Genomic DNA, 13,474 nt, shown 5'->3' with positions numbered 1-13,474 from the left:
AGCTGTGAGTTTCTGAGCCAGCTCCTTCAACACTTACAGGTGCATCCCATAAAACTGTATGGTGCATTTCTTTAAGCTTTTCTTACCTTGAGACTTCTCATCCAAGGGTCGATCTTCATTGCTTTCACATTTCCCACATGTGCCAGGGGCCTGCAGTCCCAAAGGGTGGTCTTCCAGTAGACACCAAGGCAAAGACATGGAGTACCTCAGCCTTCTCCATGTCCTTGGTCACATGGATTCTGGTCCCCTCCACATCCCTTGCCAAGTTCAGCTGCAAGTGGCTTTACTTTGCCTTCCCTAACCCCATCCCTAGGCATCTGCACAGGGTCTCTGCCCCCTCATAGGATACCTGTACCAGCAGCTTTCCACACAGATTTTCATGGTGGTGCATGGCAGGGCAATGATAGGCAGTGGGGTATGAGCTGAAACAAGAAAGGTTCAGCTAAGATACAGAAAAAAAGCCCCTCCACAATGGGGGGGTTTTATGTGGGTTTTATCTCTGTCCTGCTCACCTACAGAGTTCCTGCATGTTGGTCAGGAAAGGCAGCAGTCAGCAGAGATGTGCAACACTGCTTGGATGTCACTGGATCAGCAATGCAAGCCAAGGCCCGGAGCAACTGCTGTACTAGAGCTAGCAGTGAGACACACATTGGACCTGCCACCTGCACAAGATGCTCAGACATTTGGATTTTCATTAACCTATAACATTAAAGAACAGACTGACAACTTTTAATAGGCCATTTTTTATTGAGAGTTAAGATCATGTTTCCCCACAGTGCGCAGAACGCACCATGAAAACAAAATACAGAAGATCACTTTAGTAAATACACACTGGTTAAGCAATGCTACCTTTTTTGGCAAAGTGCTGTATTTTGTCTGTTTTCAGCTTGTGTTAAACTATTAAAAATAAGAGCCACAGATTCTTCCATATCAAAAGGACTGCTACAAATAGAGAAGTGGCTCTGGAGAGAAGCTGCCATATATGCATAGACTGATGTACAGTATTAATCCCAACTGAAATGTCCCTTTTGAATCTTCAAGTTTGCTGTGTAGAAGGCACAGTTTAAAATGCAAATCTGTCCATTGACCAATATGAAAATACAATTTCGCAAGATTCATGAATATCAATCAGTATGAGACAGTGCAAGGCCTCCACTTTTACAAGTAAAAACACACACTTTAATACAATTCAAAAAACCATATAAAAAGCCACACAGCTCACTATTAAAACAGTAAACCAAAACAAATCTAATTGCCCAATAGCTCCAGGCACAAAACAGGGCTAGACCAACATAAATACATAAAACAAATTAACAAAAAGCCATTGATGTAGTACTATCTCACACAATAATATGGTTCCAATATTACAAATTGAGAAGCACAGCTTTGTGCAACAAAATAGTTTATATCCTGAAAGATATAGGTTTTCATCACCAGAAAGTCATCTAGTAATGCAGTATAAAAAGATCAGTATCTCCCAATTCTAGGAGCAGTCTAAAGTTGCATTTACTTGCCTACTGAGAAGAACAGACCAAGGCTCTCGTTTTAATGCCTGGGAGCCTTATACTCTCAGCTCCACCTCCCCATTAGGAGTTAAGGGATTACTTACTCCTTCCATCACAGGGAGGTGGAGACTCCATCTTCCTTCATTGCACTTTAAGAAAATTAAAGCTGAAGGAAAGTAGTTACTTTTATATAAAGAAAAGTAATACAGGAAAGCAAAGAATTTTCCTGAGCTAGAAAGTTGGCACCAAGGATAAGGAAGTTTAAGCTAGACAAAAAGTTGGAGTGATAAAGGTAGGTAGATAATCTGAGGCAAGTAAGAGTACTTGTGAACAGATAAGAGACTGGTGAAACTACAGCTATTTGCAGATAAACCAAAGTATTTGGACCACATGAGAATTGTTGTATGGACATGGGCACATACTGCTAAAACAGCAGTAACAAGATATCTCTTTCGGAAAATCATGGTGTGACCAATTTTGTTTTCTTTCAGTGTCCACGTGAATTCAACTTGTCAAAAAAAAAAAAAAATCACCAAACAACAAAACCCCAAAAACTAGCGTATCCAGGAAAGCACCTCTTGCTTTTGTACATTTAATTATTTTCAACATCCCTTTGTGACAATCCTAATTGCAGTGAAGCAGGGCATCTGCAGCGAAACATAGGCTATGAATGCTGTTCCCTGTATGCTAAGTAGGTTCCACAACAATTTCAGCTGCAGAACACGCAACAGTACCACTACATCAAGGTCAATTTGAATTGCTGGGGCTTTCCTTCAGTGAAATTGAAGCATCTGGCTGAATTTAAATACTTCTTAAGTCTGGAACAATTCACATTATCGACCTTGTCTTATTTCAAGGACTCCTCACATGACTCCTTGTACCAATTTCTGTGTAAGGACTACTGGAAGACACAGCTGAGTGTAATGTTAACACTGTAATGCCCTAGGCACTAAACACAGGGAAAACAGCAAATCACATTAAGCACTGCCAGAAAGGAAGAGAAACTTACTTTTGGTTCCCCCCCCCTTCTCTCACTGAAGATTTCTGCTTCCTTACATCCATTCCCATTCAATCCACTTCCCAGACTGATCTAGCAGGGTCCAGCATACCACTGGCTGCTGTTTAACACAGCTTTTGTTAACAGGTGAACTTTACCTGTAGTTGTAGTTGGCACTGCCTGCCAACTCCCAAAACATCTTGCTCAGTGCTCTTAAGAAAACTACTTGATAGTTTTGAATGGCTTTTCTTTCCTGTTGGCCCGTGGAATTGCTATTAAGTCCTTCTGCCTCCAGTGGGCTAGGAGAACAACCACAGCTGATTGATCAATTTTTATATATTGCTATCACTGTATTTAGCTCAGCATCCAATTCCCCCTACCTCACACTGCCCTTCATTTCCAGTCCCCATTAACTTGGATTTCATTTTCATAGAGAAAAAGAGAGAAAATTAGGAGAACTTTGAATAAAAGCTTCCTTCTAGCGACTTCTGAGCTACTCTCAATCTGTGAATATGAGACAATCTAATAGCATTTTGTAGCTCAGAAATTGCTGTCTATCAGTCTGACTTCTTTGAAGAGCAGTCAGCTACTGATAGGTTAAAAGAATGGTCAATCCACCATCTTTCTCCTTTACCTAGACTAGAGATTAAATGAGATAGGGTAGGGGAAATACATGCTTCAAAGACAGAAATAGAGAAACTCAAACTTTATCTGGTAAAGCCCAGTTCAGTTCTGTGTTGCGCATCTGCATGTTACCCAAGGGTTCACTTTTCTTCCCACTCCATGTGAGGTACTACATCTGTAACACTGGTGCCATATTGTACTGCTACAATGTTGGTGGGACATTTAACCCTCTTTCAATATCCATACCAAGTACCCAGCACACCTACACAGCCCCCACTAACACAAGTAAGTTCTAGGAATTTAGATGAGATGTCCTTCTTGAAACAGCTCAGCACAGCTATGTAATATCCACTGGCAGCTGTAGAATTTCCTTGTCAGAAAGTAATCATTTATGCTGAATACAGACAGATACACAAGCTGTCAAGTACTGGTCATTAAAGCACATGGCTAACCTCAAATTTTCTAACTTCGTTTTGATTAATGCAAAATGTAACTGATTTCCATCTCAGTTAAATTTCTTTAAAATACCAACTAAGAACCCATCTATACATCAAAGTTTATAAAACAGCACACAAACTATCATACTGATAGGCTTCCAAGACATTGATATTTAACATCAACATTTAGACCTTGATGCAAGATGTTCGGAGATTTACGCGTCTTTTGAAAATAATGCAACACTAGTTATGATCGTGTTTGAGGGATTGACAATCAGCTTCAGATTGACCACACTTACCTACACATGAAAACAAAAGCAACCTAAGAAACAATTAGGCCATAGATTAAAACCACAAGAGCCATCAGTAATTGAACTGACGCTGGCAAGGCTGGTGAATCAACAGTCCGTTGTGCTTGATTTGCCGAGAGTGGCAATCCCTGGCGAGGTTTTGGCGACGGAGACTGTTCCTGTTGAGACAGTGTCTTTCATTATGTTCTTTTATCCAGTGGGTAGGACGAAAGCTCTTGCTTTTTTCCAGAAAAGCTGAACTAGTAGCAAGAGCCGTGACATAGCAGTGAACACGCTGTCCTGTTTCATTTCGGGCCTCCTGTCTAGAAATGTAACAAGCAGGTATCAGTCACCACTGAGGAGCATTGGAAGGACAAGCAAAACAAAGGGGAGAACAGGGATATCAGCATCCAGCACTTCAAAAGGGAACCCTCATTCTACTGGACAGAGATTTGGGCTGAGGTAAGGTCAAGCCACTTACCACACTGGTAAGTAACCTGTAGTGCTGCTAAATCACTTTCTGTGTGGGGGCCCCACAACAGCCTTAGGACTTTTGGCTCTTACTCTACTGTGCTCTTTCTTCCCCACACCACCTCCCTAAGCCCAAGATGCAAGAGATCAGACATGTAAGGCAATGTGTGTCACACTGCTCCCCCTTTAGAAGACTTGAGAGTTTTCTACTAGGCAAAGTTTGGTTTAAAATCGTCTTGAACACTGGTGGTTCAGCCTGAAAACAGAAGCACACTAACAAAAGTGCATTTCAATTGCCAGCCACACAAGTAAATCCAAATAAACAATGTTCATGCAGAGGAATGGAAAGGTAGACCAGTCGTGACACACATGAAAAATAACTCAGATTTTTCCTCAACCAGCCCCCTAAATGTCATGAGCAGTGAGTCAGCAGTTTTGGCAAACCCTTGCTTCATCATGCACTAGTGAAAAACAAACAGCAGCCTATGCAAGCAGCGACTGAAAAAGGACTTCCCTACTTGACAGAACAATCACTGGCATTTCCTGAAACTTCCAAAGTAAAGTTAAAAATAGCCTAGCCCTTTTAAAAATAAAGCAAAACCCTAATCTGAGTGCTAGAACTGGTGTGAGACCAGTGGCAGCAGAGTTTCTTGCCTTCTCTCTCCCCACTCAGGGCCCAACAACCAGCTGTCAACTGGTCAGTGGTGCCCAGGAAAGATGGCTGCAAGACCAGGAACTTGTCCAGGCATGAGCAAGAGGTCTCTTGGGAAATCTGTCTGTCAACATTAGCATGACTTTGTCATATAAAGTCTCTTCTGGAAGAGCTTAACTAGCAATTATTGTATGATGTCTCTGTAGACATAAGTCAGGTCTGCCATGCCCCCATGGTACCCTTTGTAGCCTTACTCTGGGAGGCTGCAGGTGCCTGACATGAAGTAAACGCTTCTGCCTCCTCCCACTGCACACTGGAGGGAAATACTCCTTGTCATCAAGGGAATACTCCCTCCCTTCTACTTTTTTCTTATTTCAAATATCCCAATCTTGCTTTTGGATCCTTAGGTAGTTTGATATGAATGACTGAAGAGTAGAGACTGCAGAACAGTCATATGTGACATGCTGGTCTTCCCCTATTTTTCACGGGTTATTATCCTATACCTAGCACTTGAAATACCAAACAAAAAGTGAGTAACAAGCACAGATCAATTCACAGTGCCTGGTAAAGACATTCTTTGCAGATTACACCAGTTTAATTTACATGAGGGTACCTGCAAATATGGGACTACTATTTTCCTTGTGGAGCAATCCCTTAGTGCATCCAACAGTGCTGGAGGTGGAACTGCAAGTGAAGCCTTTCTAGGGAAAGCTATTACAGAGGCAGGAAGCCACACCACAGTTATTGCAGCCTGTATTTCCTAAGTATACCCTTAACTAGCAAAGGGCAGCAACTGTTAATACAAACTGCTGTGGTTTTGTTATGGAAAAATATGACTAATCTGACAAATAGGGAAGTTTATACAACATCCTTTTGCTTTGAAAGGAATTTAAAATGAAAAAAGAGATTTCCTCCACAAAAGGAGAAAAACTGGTTTAAACTTGCTGGCTGAAAATACTTTAGCTTTTTTCCCCCCCTCTTATCAAATACTCTTCCAGCAATGCTTTGCAAACCAACACTTTATTTGTCATCAAAGTGACACTGGGATAGCAGAGGTGGTTTGAATGAGCTAAACATCCACAGGTTCTTCCAAAATGCAGCCTTTCAGTACCTTAGGTGCATTTGGTAGGCTGGCACTAGTGAGCTCCATGCACTGAGAGAACAGGGTTGATGAGACTCCATCACATTGTCAAAATGCAGTTTTAGAGGGGCTGTGTCTTAAGCCAGACCATGCACTTGCTGCTGTGCTTCCAGTGTCTACTTTGCCAGAAAGCAGAAGTGTCCTGCTCATCGTGCTACACAACCACAGCTCACAACAAACATTAAAGGCTTCAGACACCCAACCCAATCATTTCAGTAATTTTTCTGCACTTAGCATTTTGGCTTGTTAAAGCAGATGTAGTTAGGCTTGATCAAGTAATCATTTGGCACAAAGGTTAGTCCTAAAACCAGTATTGCTTTGGCAGACAAGGCTCTAAAGGAAGCAGTGTTGCTAGCAGCCTGATCAAACAAAAAGCACTGTTCCAAAACAGTAGTACTTACTGTGCCAGTGTGCCTTAAGCAGCTTTTCTTGGCCCTACAATATTAAATGGCCAACCATTAAACCACTAGAGACTTCATAACAGCTTTTGAAACTTACTCTAGTATTAGTGTAACCAATGTTCCCAAATTCTGCAGTCTACCTCAGCTTTAGACCCAAGTCTCACCCCAGTTATCACACAAAATATCCTGTACAAGAGCCTGGATCCTCTGATAAAGCAACAGCGCAGAGTTCAGTGTGAAGAAACTTAATTACACACCAGCTGAAGAGCACACCTCTAGCTTCCCCAGGCACTGAAGCAGCTTAACTGTGCTGTGTAACACAAGACAGGATTCTTCTCTGGCTGAATTTACATCAGGATCCCCAGGTCAAGTGACTGAAAAGTCAGTATCCAACTTTTGAGTGTTAGTATTCACTGAAAATTGTATTTTCGATAAAGTGCTAGGGCATGTCCTACAGCCTACAGCACTCTTGCAGATTCCTTCACTCTCATTTTAAAGGTGCTGTCTGTTCATAGTTTCCTCCAATTTAACTTAAACTAGACCCTGATGCTTAACATCATAAACTGTCCTCCCCAAATAATTATACAGATCCCACACCAAGATCAATAGTATCAGCACTATATTTCAACATTATACAGCAGTATGTCATTTCAAAGTCACCTGTTTCTTTGAGCTAAAAACTTAAATATGGCAAGGGGCTGATTGGACAAGTCAATAGGCATCTACCTACAGCAACTCAAGCACTACACTAATTTCTTCCTGTATATCAAAGCTCAGTATACTGTGATTTTTTTTCTTTAGTACTACTGTTTCTAAACTTAAGAACTAGATGGTATGAAAAGTCAGTCTTTGTTACTAACTGGGATTCACAAAACACCCAATTATTTCAAACCCAATGAACACACGGGGACATAATGGCAAAGGAATCCTCTATTTGCATACAGCCATGTTCACTGTACTGGTACAGCTGCATACACCAACATCAAAGAATGGCAGGGCATGGCAAACATGCCTCTACAATAAACCCACATGGATAGATTTTCAGGACCCAAAAGCACTTATTTTGCTAGAAGTAGAAGGCTGCAGCACAGATTTTCACATTGAGGGGACTAAGTTTTGTGGAATCTTTCAGTTTACTTTTGCTCCACAAGCCACTTGTGGGCAAATTTAATCCTGTCCTTATCACTAGGTTGAGGAATGAAAAAAAAAAACAAAAAAACATAGAAGCCTCTCACCTAAACCCAAAGCTACTTCCCTGTCAGGATCATTAAAGTTCTGTGTTTCATCTCACAAGGTGACTGAAAGAATACTGACTAGCAGTTATGAAAAACACACATAGCCGTGAAGGGGGCAAAGTGCTTTCATATCTACATTACTGGCTATACAGTTAACTGCCACCAGTCTATACAGGACTGGAACATACTCTGCAAGGAAGTAACAAGGCTCCATGAATATTCACTGCAGTGCCAAAATGCATACCCAGCTGTTTGCCAACGCTGCCATCTTGTACAACACTTTTCTGAGCAGGCAGGCACCTGACCACTCTACACACCTTGTGTGGTATTCATGCTTTATTCACCTCCCCTGAAATAAGCTGGAAAATTCAGTATTAAGTGTCTAAGCTGATCAAGGAGAAACCAGATATTTTCAGCAGCAGAACTCCTTGACAAGAGAATTCAGACATACCTGGGGCTACCTGGACTGTGAAACTCCTCATCCCCACATGCAGCCTCATTAAGGCTGTGACAGGTGTTGTGGACAGCATACACAGACATGCTGGGATGCTCTATCAGGAGGTTCTCCATGGGACTGGTCTCCACTTTGATAGTGGTTAATCCACCTGCAGTAAAACATGGGGGAGGGGTAATAAACCAGCTCTCCTCCATAGGACATGACTCAAACTGGATGAAGCAGGACTCGCTGGCCTCCGGCAAGTGTTCCAGGGGAGATGATAAACAAGAGAAGACGGGCGAGCTGTCCGTGGCCGATGCTTCAACGAGGTCTGCTTCCTCCACGGAGCAATTAGTGCAAGTGTCTGCTGCAGGGGACCAGTCATCAGTGGAGAGGAACCATGGATGTTGGTGATAGCAGAAGGTCAAAAACAACACAGTCGCACACAGCCAGAAATGGGATATGAAATAATAATAATAAAAAAAGAAAAATTTAAAAAAGAGCCCTGTTAGCACATACACAAATTTTTACTTTTTAAAAGCAGGGGAGGGGAAAAGGGAGCTCCCAGACAAGCCATGTTAGACATGTGAAACAACATTATCAGTAAAGCTATATAATTGCGAAATAAGTCAAATAGGTTTTATTTGTCCAAGCGGTTCTGCTGAAGCCTGTGTCAGGCTTATAAACCTGACATCATTCTTCTCACCAATTTACACAACATGCAATATTTGTTTGGAAGACAACCCTACACTCTAATCCCACACTGGTTTTGCTGATATAAAGTTTCCCCAATATGCTGGTTTGTTCACATGGAAGTAAGACAAGCAAGAGCCAGAGCAAGACAAAGGCAGAACTCATGTCTGACAGACATCTTACCTATAAAGTCAACCAGAATCCACTCGTCATCTTCCTTCTCACTGAACTCTGGCTCTTGGCTGGACAAGCTATCAATCTCTCCCATGAGCATGTTATTTAACCTCTGGAACATTACTAAGGCAGGAACAAGACTTTGGCTGGTAGGTCTTTATATCCAAGGTTCAAGGCACAGCTCACACTACTAGCAGAGTGGCACAGACTTGAGATTAAAGTGCATAGATGCTTTATCAGCTTAGGTACAGGACATGCAAAAGCATGACTTGTAAACAGTTTACGTGAAACCTGGAAAAAATGATGACAAGCATCTTAATGACAAAACCACAGGTAACATCCCTAGGGAAACAAATTAGAAGCCCCTTGTTAGTGCAGTCTGAGGTACCAGTGAACATTTTTCCCTGAAGAGAGGCAGCTTCAGTGGCATCTGCCATCCCCTCCCAGCTAGATACAAACAAAAAGCACAATCCTAGGTCTCTCCTGGGAGCTGAGTGCCTTTGTCTCAGACCTCCTCCCCCAAAAAAGGTCTGTGTAGGTGTCAGTCCCCCCTTCTCCTAAGGGAGGAGGTGTATAGGACTCTTGTGTCTACACTCCCCCAGCTCCCTCCATGTCAGAGAGACACCAAGGGCAAGGGCAGGTTTTCTGCTCCAGACAACTCACCTCCCCTGCTGACACAGAGGAGCCCTGTGAGCGCTCCCAGGCAAGCCCAAAGCAGTGCTTCTTCTCTGTCCCACCCTGACTGCAAGTTAACACAGTAGCAAGGCACATCCTGTCTTCAGGTTCAAAGTACACCACAGAGTTACCAGCGAGACCATGTTCACAGCAACCACCCAACTAGTCAGGTATCCTGAGTCGAAGGAACATGGAAAAGTATTGGATGTGTTTAACTAAACCCAGTGCTTATTTCTCAATTCACTCCCCTAAATCTACATGTAATTGGTCACTGTAAGCCTGACCTCTGCATTTGGCAGTGAAGATGAAAAATCCCATTAGTACCAAGAAACTGAATGTTTAAACACCCCAGAACTGCCTTTGATATTTATGTATGAGCCAGTAAATAGAAGCCATTAAAGCAGGTAAAAAAGCAAAAACCGTGAGGAAAAATATTCACCAACTTAACAACAAGTTATTTTTGCCCATAGCAAAATTTGAATCATCACAGCAGGTCATAATTATTACTGATTAAATACCTATTTGATTATTAAATAGGAAAGAATATATCCATGTAAGACAGTATGAGTGCCTGCATTCAGAAAGGAAGCAAGACACCTGACAGTGGACAAACCTAGATACTAAAAGATACAACTCATGAAGAATATTACTTATATATAGATCAGTATACCTTGCTTTACCCTAGAACTCTAAGGCCACACCAAAGAGCTGTTTGGCCTCCTGTGTCATCTTACCCCAGGAAACCAGACCCCATCACCCACTTGTTCAAGGGAAGGACAAGCACTTGCTACATGCAGCACTGCTCCTGTACACATTTATGCAGCTTCCTCCTTCTTCAGACAGCACAGGAGGAGAGGAGCAGAATTTAAAGTAGTCTTCAGGAGCAATATGAAAAGGTACAGTGAAACTCAAGAAGTTATGCTCAAGAGAAATGACTGACTGCAGGAAAACACAAGACTAGAAACAACAGGCTCAGCTGCAATAGTGATACAGGTCTATTTTTAAGGACCACACTTGAAAATGAAACATTAGGTCTCTCCTAAAGAGAGCTACAAAAATTATCAGAAGTCAAAAGAAAATCAACAAAACTTAAAAAATGGTACAGCTTAATAGAGGGAAAGAAAAAATTACAACAGTAGTCAATTATGTGAAGAAAGAGGCAAACATTTATTGTCTTCTTCTATACCCAGAGCAAGCAGAAGTGGCTTTAACTGCAGTAAAGTTCAACTTTCAGTGGTTACTAGCAGGAAACACATTTAACCATTAAGGTCTCTAAGCCCTGGATGCGTTACCTAAGGAAATGCCAAATGCCTACAGTGTTCCCAAGCACCTTCTTGAGAAGGTTTGAGTGCTTCAGTTATAGGCAGAGCTTACTATGGATAAGGAAATGAATTCTAAGTGGAAGTTTCAGTCTGTAGTTTTCCAGTCACCTTCCACATCCTTCCCTAACTCTCTCCTGGCACCAGGCCTATGAAAAAATGAGTTTGTTTTTTCTTTAGGCTAACTAGTAAGCCATTGTGTGGCTGCTGATCAGCACTGGCTTTCCCTGTACTCCCACACACGTGTGTTGTCTCTTTCCTACATCAAGCCTGGAGGCACCTTCAGGCAGAGGCTGCCTTTTTGTTCTGTGCAGAGTGGAGCAAGATGAGAGCTCACACTCCCCTAGTAAGGCTCCCAAGGCATCACAGCAACGTAAAATAATTACCCTCTAACAAGTTAAGAGAGAGATCCCTGTTCCTGAGAATGTGAGCTAAACAAAGCTCAGCTTTTGACCCACAAATGACTTTCTGTAGATCAAAAGCAGTTTGTCCCATTTTTCCCTTCCCCCACCCCAAGGAGGATCCAAAAAAACATCTGAATCATTTTGTCCTGGTTTCATCTCCAGCTGGGCTTAAAACCACGGCACATTTAGAAAGTGGTTGATGCTTTGACATCCTTTTGGACAAGCGCCTTTAAAAAGGCCACGCTCGTGTGCTATTGTGCAAGCCAGGCAGCACAAGAGAAGTCAGGCTGCTATCAAGGGCCATCGTCCGGGGAGGAAAACAGGACAGAGACCGAGAGAGGCTTTCGGGTTCTTAGTCAGGAGCTGTCAGCGGCAGGAAAACACAAGCCTGGGAACAACTGACTCAGCGACAGTAATGATTAAGAGGCTGTTACAGATAACACACCGAATGAATGTCAACAATATCGCTGCAATTTAAAAAGTATTTTTTTCCCTTTTTTATGGGTTTTTGTTTGTTTCTAACCTAGCAAAGGAGATGAGGTATGCGCTAAGCAAAAAGAAAACACAACCAAAGAAGCCACCCCCGAGTCGGTCCCAGAGCAGCCCCGAGCCGGAGCCAGCCGCCGACGCCCCGCGCCCCCCGCCCGCAGCCCCGCGGCCGCCGCCAGGAGGCTCCACACGGCCGGGCCGCGGCGCGGGCTGACCCGGCACAGCCGCGGCGGCTGCGCACCTTCCCGGCCCCGCTCCGAGGCTGCCCGGGAGGCGGGCGGCCGAGACCGCCGGCTGCTCCACAGCCGGGAAACCGCCAAAAGCCCCCGGCCCCGGCGCCGTCCCAGCGGAGAGAAGCCGGGATGGGCGCACGGGAAAACGGGGGCTCCGCCGCTGCTGCTCTCCACCGCTCAGACGGCGGGAACCCATCCCACCCGGGCCACCGGCAGCGCGCCCGGTGCCCGCAGCCCCCCGCGCACCGAACTCACCGACACCACACCGCCCCAGCCCCGGCGCCTCCGCGGAGCCCTTTGTTGTCAGGGCCCGGCGCAGCTGACGGACCGGCCGCCGGCCACGCCCCCCCGCCCCTCCACCAATGGGCGCCGCCGCCGCCTGTCGCTAACGCACGTGACGGGCGGGCGGGCAGCGCAGGGGGCGGGGCCCGGCGGCTCCGCCCCGCCCCTCGCCCCGCCCCCGCGGACTGGGGCGGATCGGGCGGGCCGGAGCGGGGCCGTGGCGGCGTTACCGGAGCCTGGACCGGGACAGCTCCGCCATCCCGGGCTGCCCGCAGCCCCCTACAACCTGGCCTTGAGCGCTCCCAGGGATAGGGCAGCCACAGCTCCTCTGGGAAACCTGTTCCAGTGCCTCACCACCCCCACCGTGGAAAACTTCATGGTCTCCCTGGAGCCTTCTCACGGCTAAACAATCCCAGCTCTGTCAGGGATTGCCTCTTCTTCACAGGAGAGGTGATCCAGCCCTCCACTCACCTTGGTGTTACTCCTCTGAACTTGCTCCAACAGGTCACAGAATCACAGAACAGGTGAGGTTGGAAGGGAGCACCGAGGGTCATCCGGTCCCGTCTCCCTGCTCAGGCAGCGCCATCCCAGAGCACATGGCACAGGATTGTGTGCAGAGAATTCCTGATATCTCCAGTGAGGGAGACTCCACCACCTCTCTGGGCAACCTGTTCCCATGCTCAGTCACCCACAGAGTTAAGAAGTTTTTCCTCATGTTCAGGTGGAACTTCTGTGCATCAGTTTCTGCCCATTGCCTCCTTGTACAATTGCTGGGCACCACCGTGAAGAGCCTGGTCCATCCTCTTGTCACCCCCCCTTCAGAGACTGATGGACATTGGTGAGGTCCCCTCTCAGGTGCCTCCTCTTGGGGCTGAACAGGCCAATTCTCAGCCTTTCTTAATAAGAAGGATGCTCCAGTCCCTTGACCGCCTTTGTAGCTTTCTGCTAGATCTCCAGGAACTTCATATCTCTCTTGTCCTGAGGTTCATGTCCTTCCTGAGGATTAGATCCAGGAC

The 13,474-nt window shown here is 44.9% G+C and overlaps 1 protein-coding gene across 5 annotated transcripts; it reads right to left on the bottom strand.

The window, feature by feature from the left end:
- Positions 1 to 727: 727 nt before the first annotated feature.
- Positions 728 to 12,514, bottom strand: TP53INP1 (tumor protein p53 inducible nuclear protein 1). 5 transcript variants are annotated; one of them, XM_063172240.1, is made up of 5 exons: positions 12,432 to 12,514; positions 9,066 to 9,347; positions 8,205 to 8,556; positions 6,519 to 6,552; positions 4,076 to 4,176 (listed from the first exon to the last, which is right to left on the bottom strand). In XM_063172240.1, exons 2-5 carry the CDS (start codon positions 9,175 to 9,177, stop codon positions 4,159 to 4,161), a joined length of 516 nt encoding a protein of 171 aa, XP_063028310.1. In that variant the 5' UTR covers positions 9,178 to 9,347; positions 12,432 to 12,514; the 3' UTR covers positions 4,076 to 4,158. The 5 variants fall into 5 exon arrangements, with proteins under 5 accessions (XP_063028293.1, XP_063028302.1, XP_063028320.1 ...); XM_063172260.1 differs by having other exon boundaries at positions 8,205 to 8,553; XM_063172223.1 differs by lacking the exon at positions 6,519 to 6,552 and having other exon boundaries at positions 728 to 4,176.
- Positions 12,515 to 13,474: the final 960 nt, after the last annotated feature.

Source organism: Melospiza melodia, chromosome 1 (assembly GCF_035770615.1).
Source record: "Melospiza melodia melodia isolate bMelMel2 chromosome 1, bMelMel2.pri, whole genome shotgun sequence".
Lineage (NCBI taxonomy): Eukaryota > Metazoa > Chordata > Aves > Passeriformes > Passerellidae > Melospiza > Melospiza melodia.
Note: the sequence above shows the minus strand (reverse complement) of the source record. Positions and strands in the feature narration are given on the sequence as shown.

Bases quoted from the DNA above. Each gene is read 5' to 3' on its own strand.
- TP53INP1 (XM_063172223.1), bottom strand. From the start codon at position 9,177: ATGTTCCAGAGGTTAAATAACATGCTCATGGGAGAGATTGATAGCTTG. The intron at 8,557-9,065 runs GTAAGATGTCTG...GGTCCCCTGCAG, and splicing joins GATTCTGGTTGACTTTATAG to CAGACACTTGCACTAATTGC. The intron at 4,177-8,204 runs GTATGTCTGAAT...TTACATTTCTAG, and splicing joins CACAGTCCAGGTAGCCCCAG to ACAGGAGGCCCGAAATGAAA.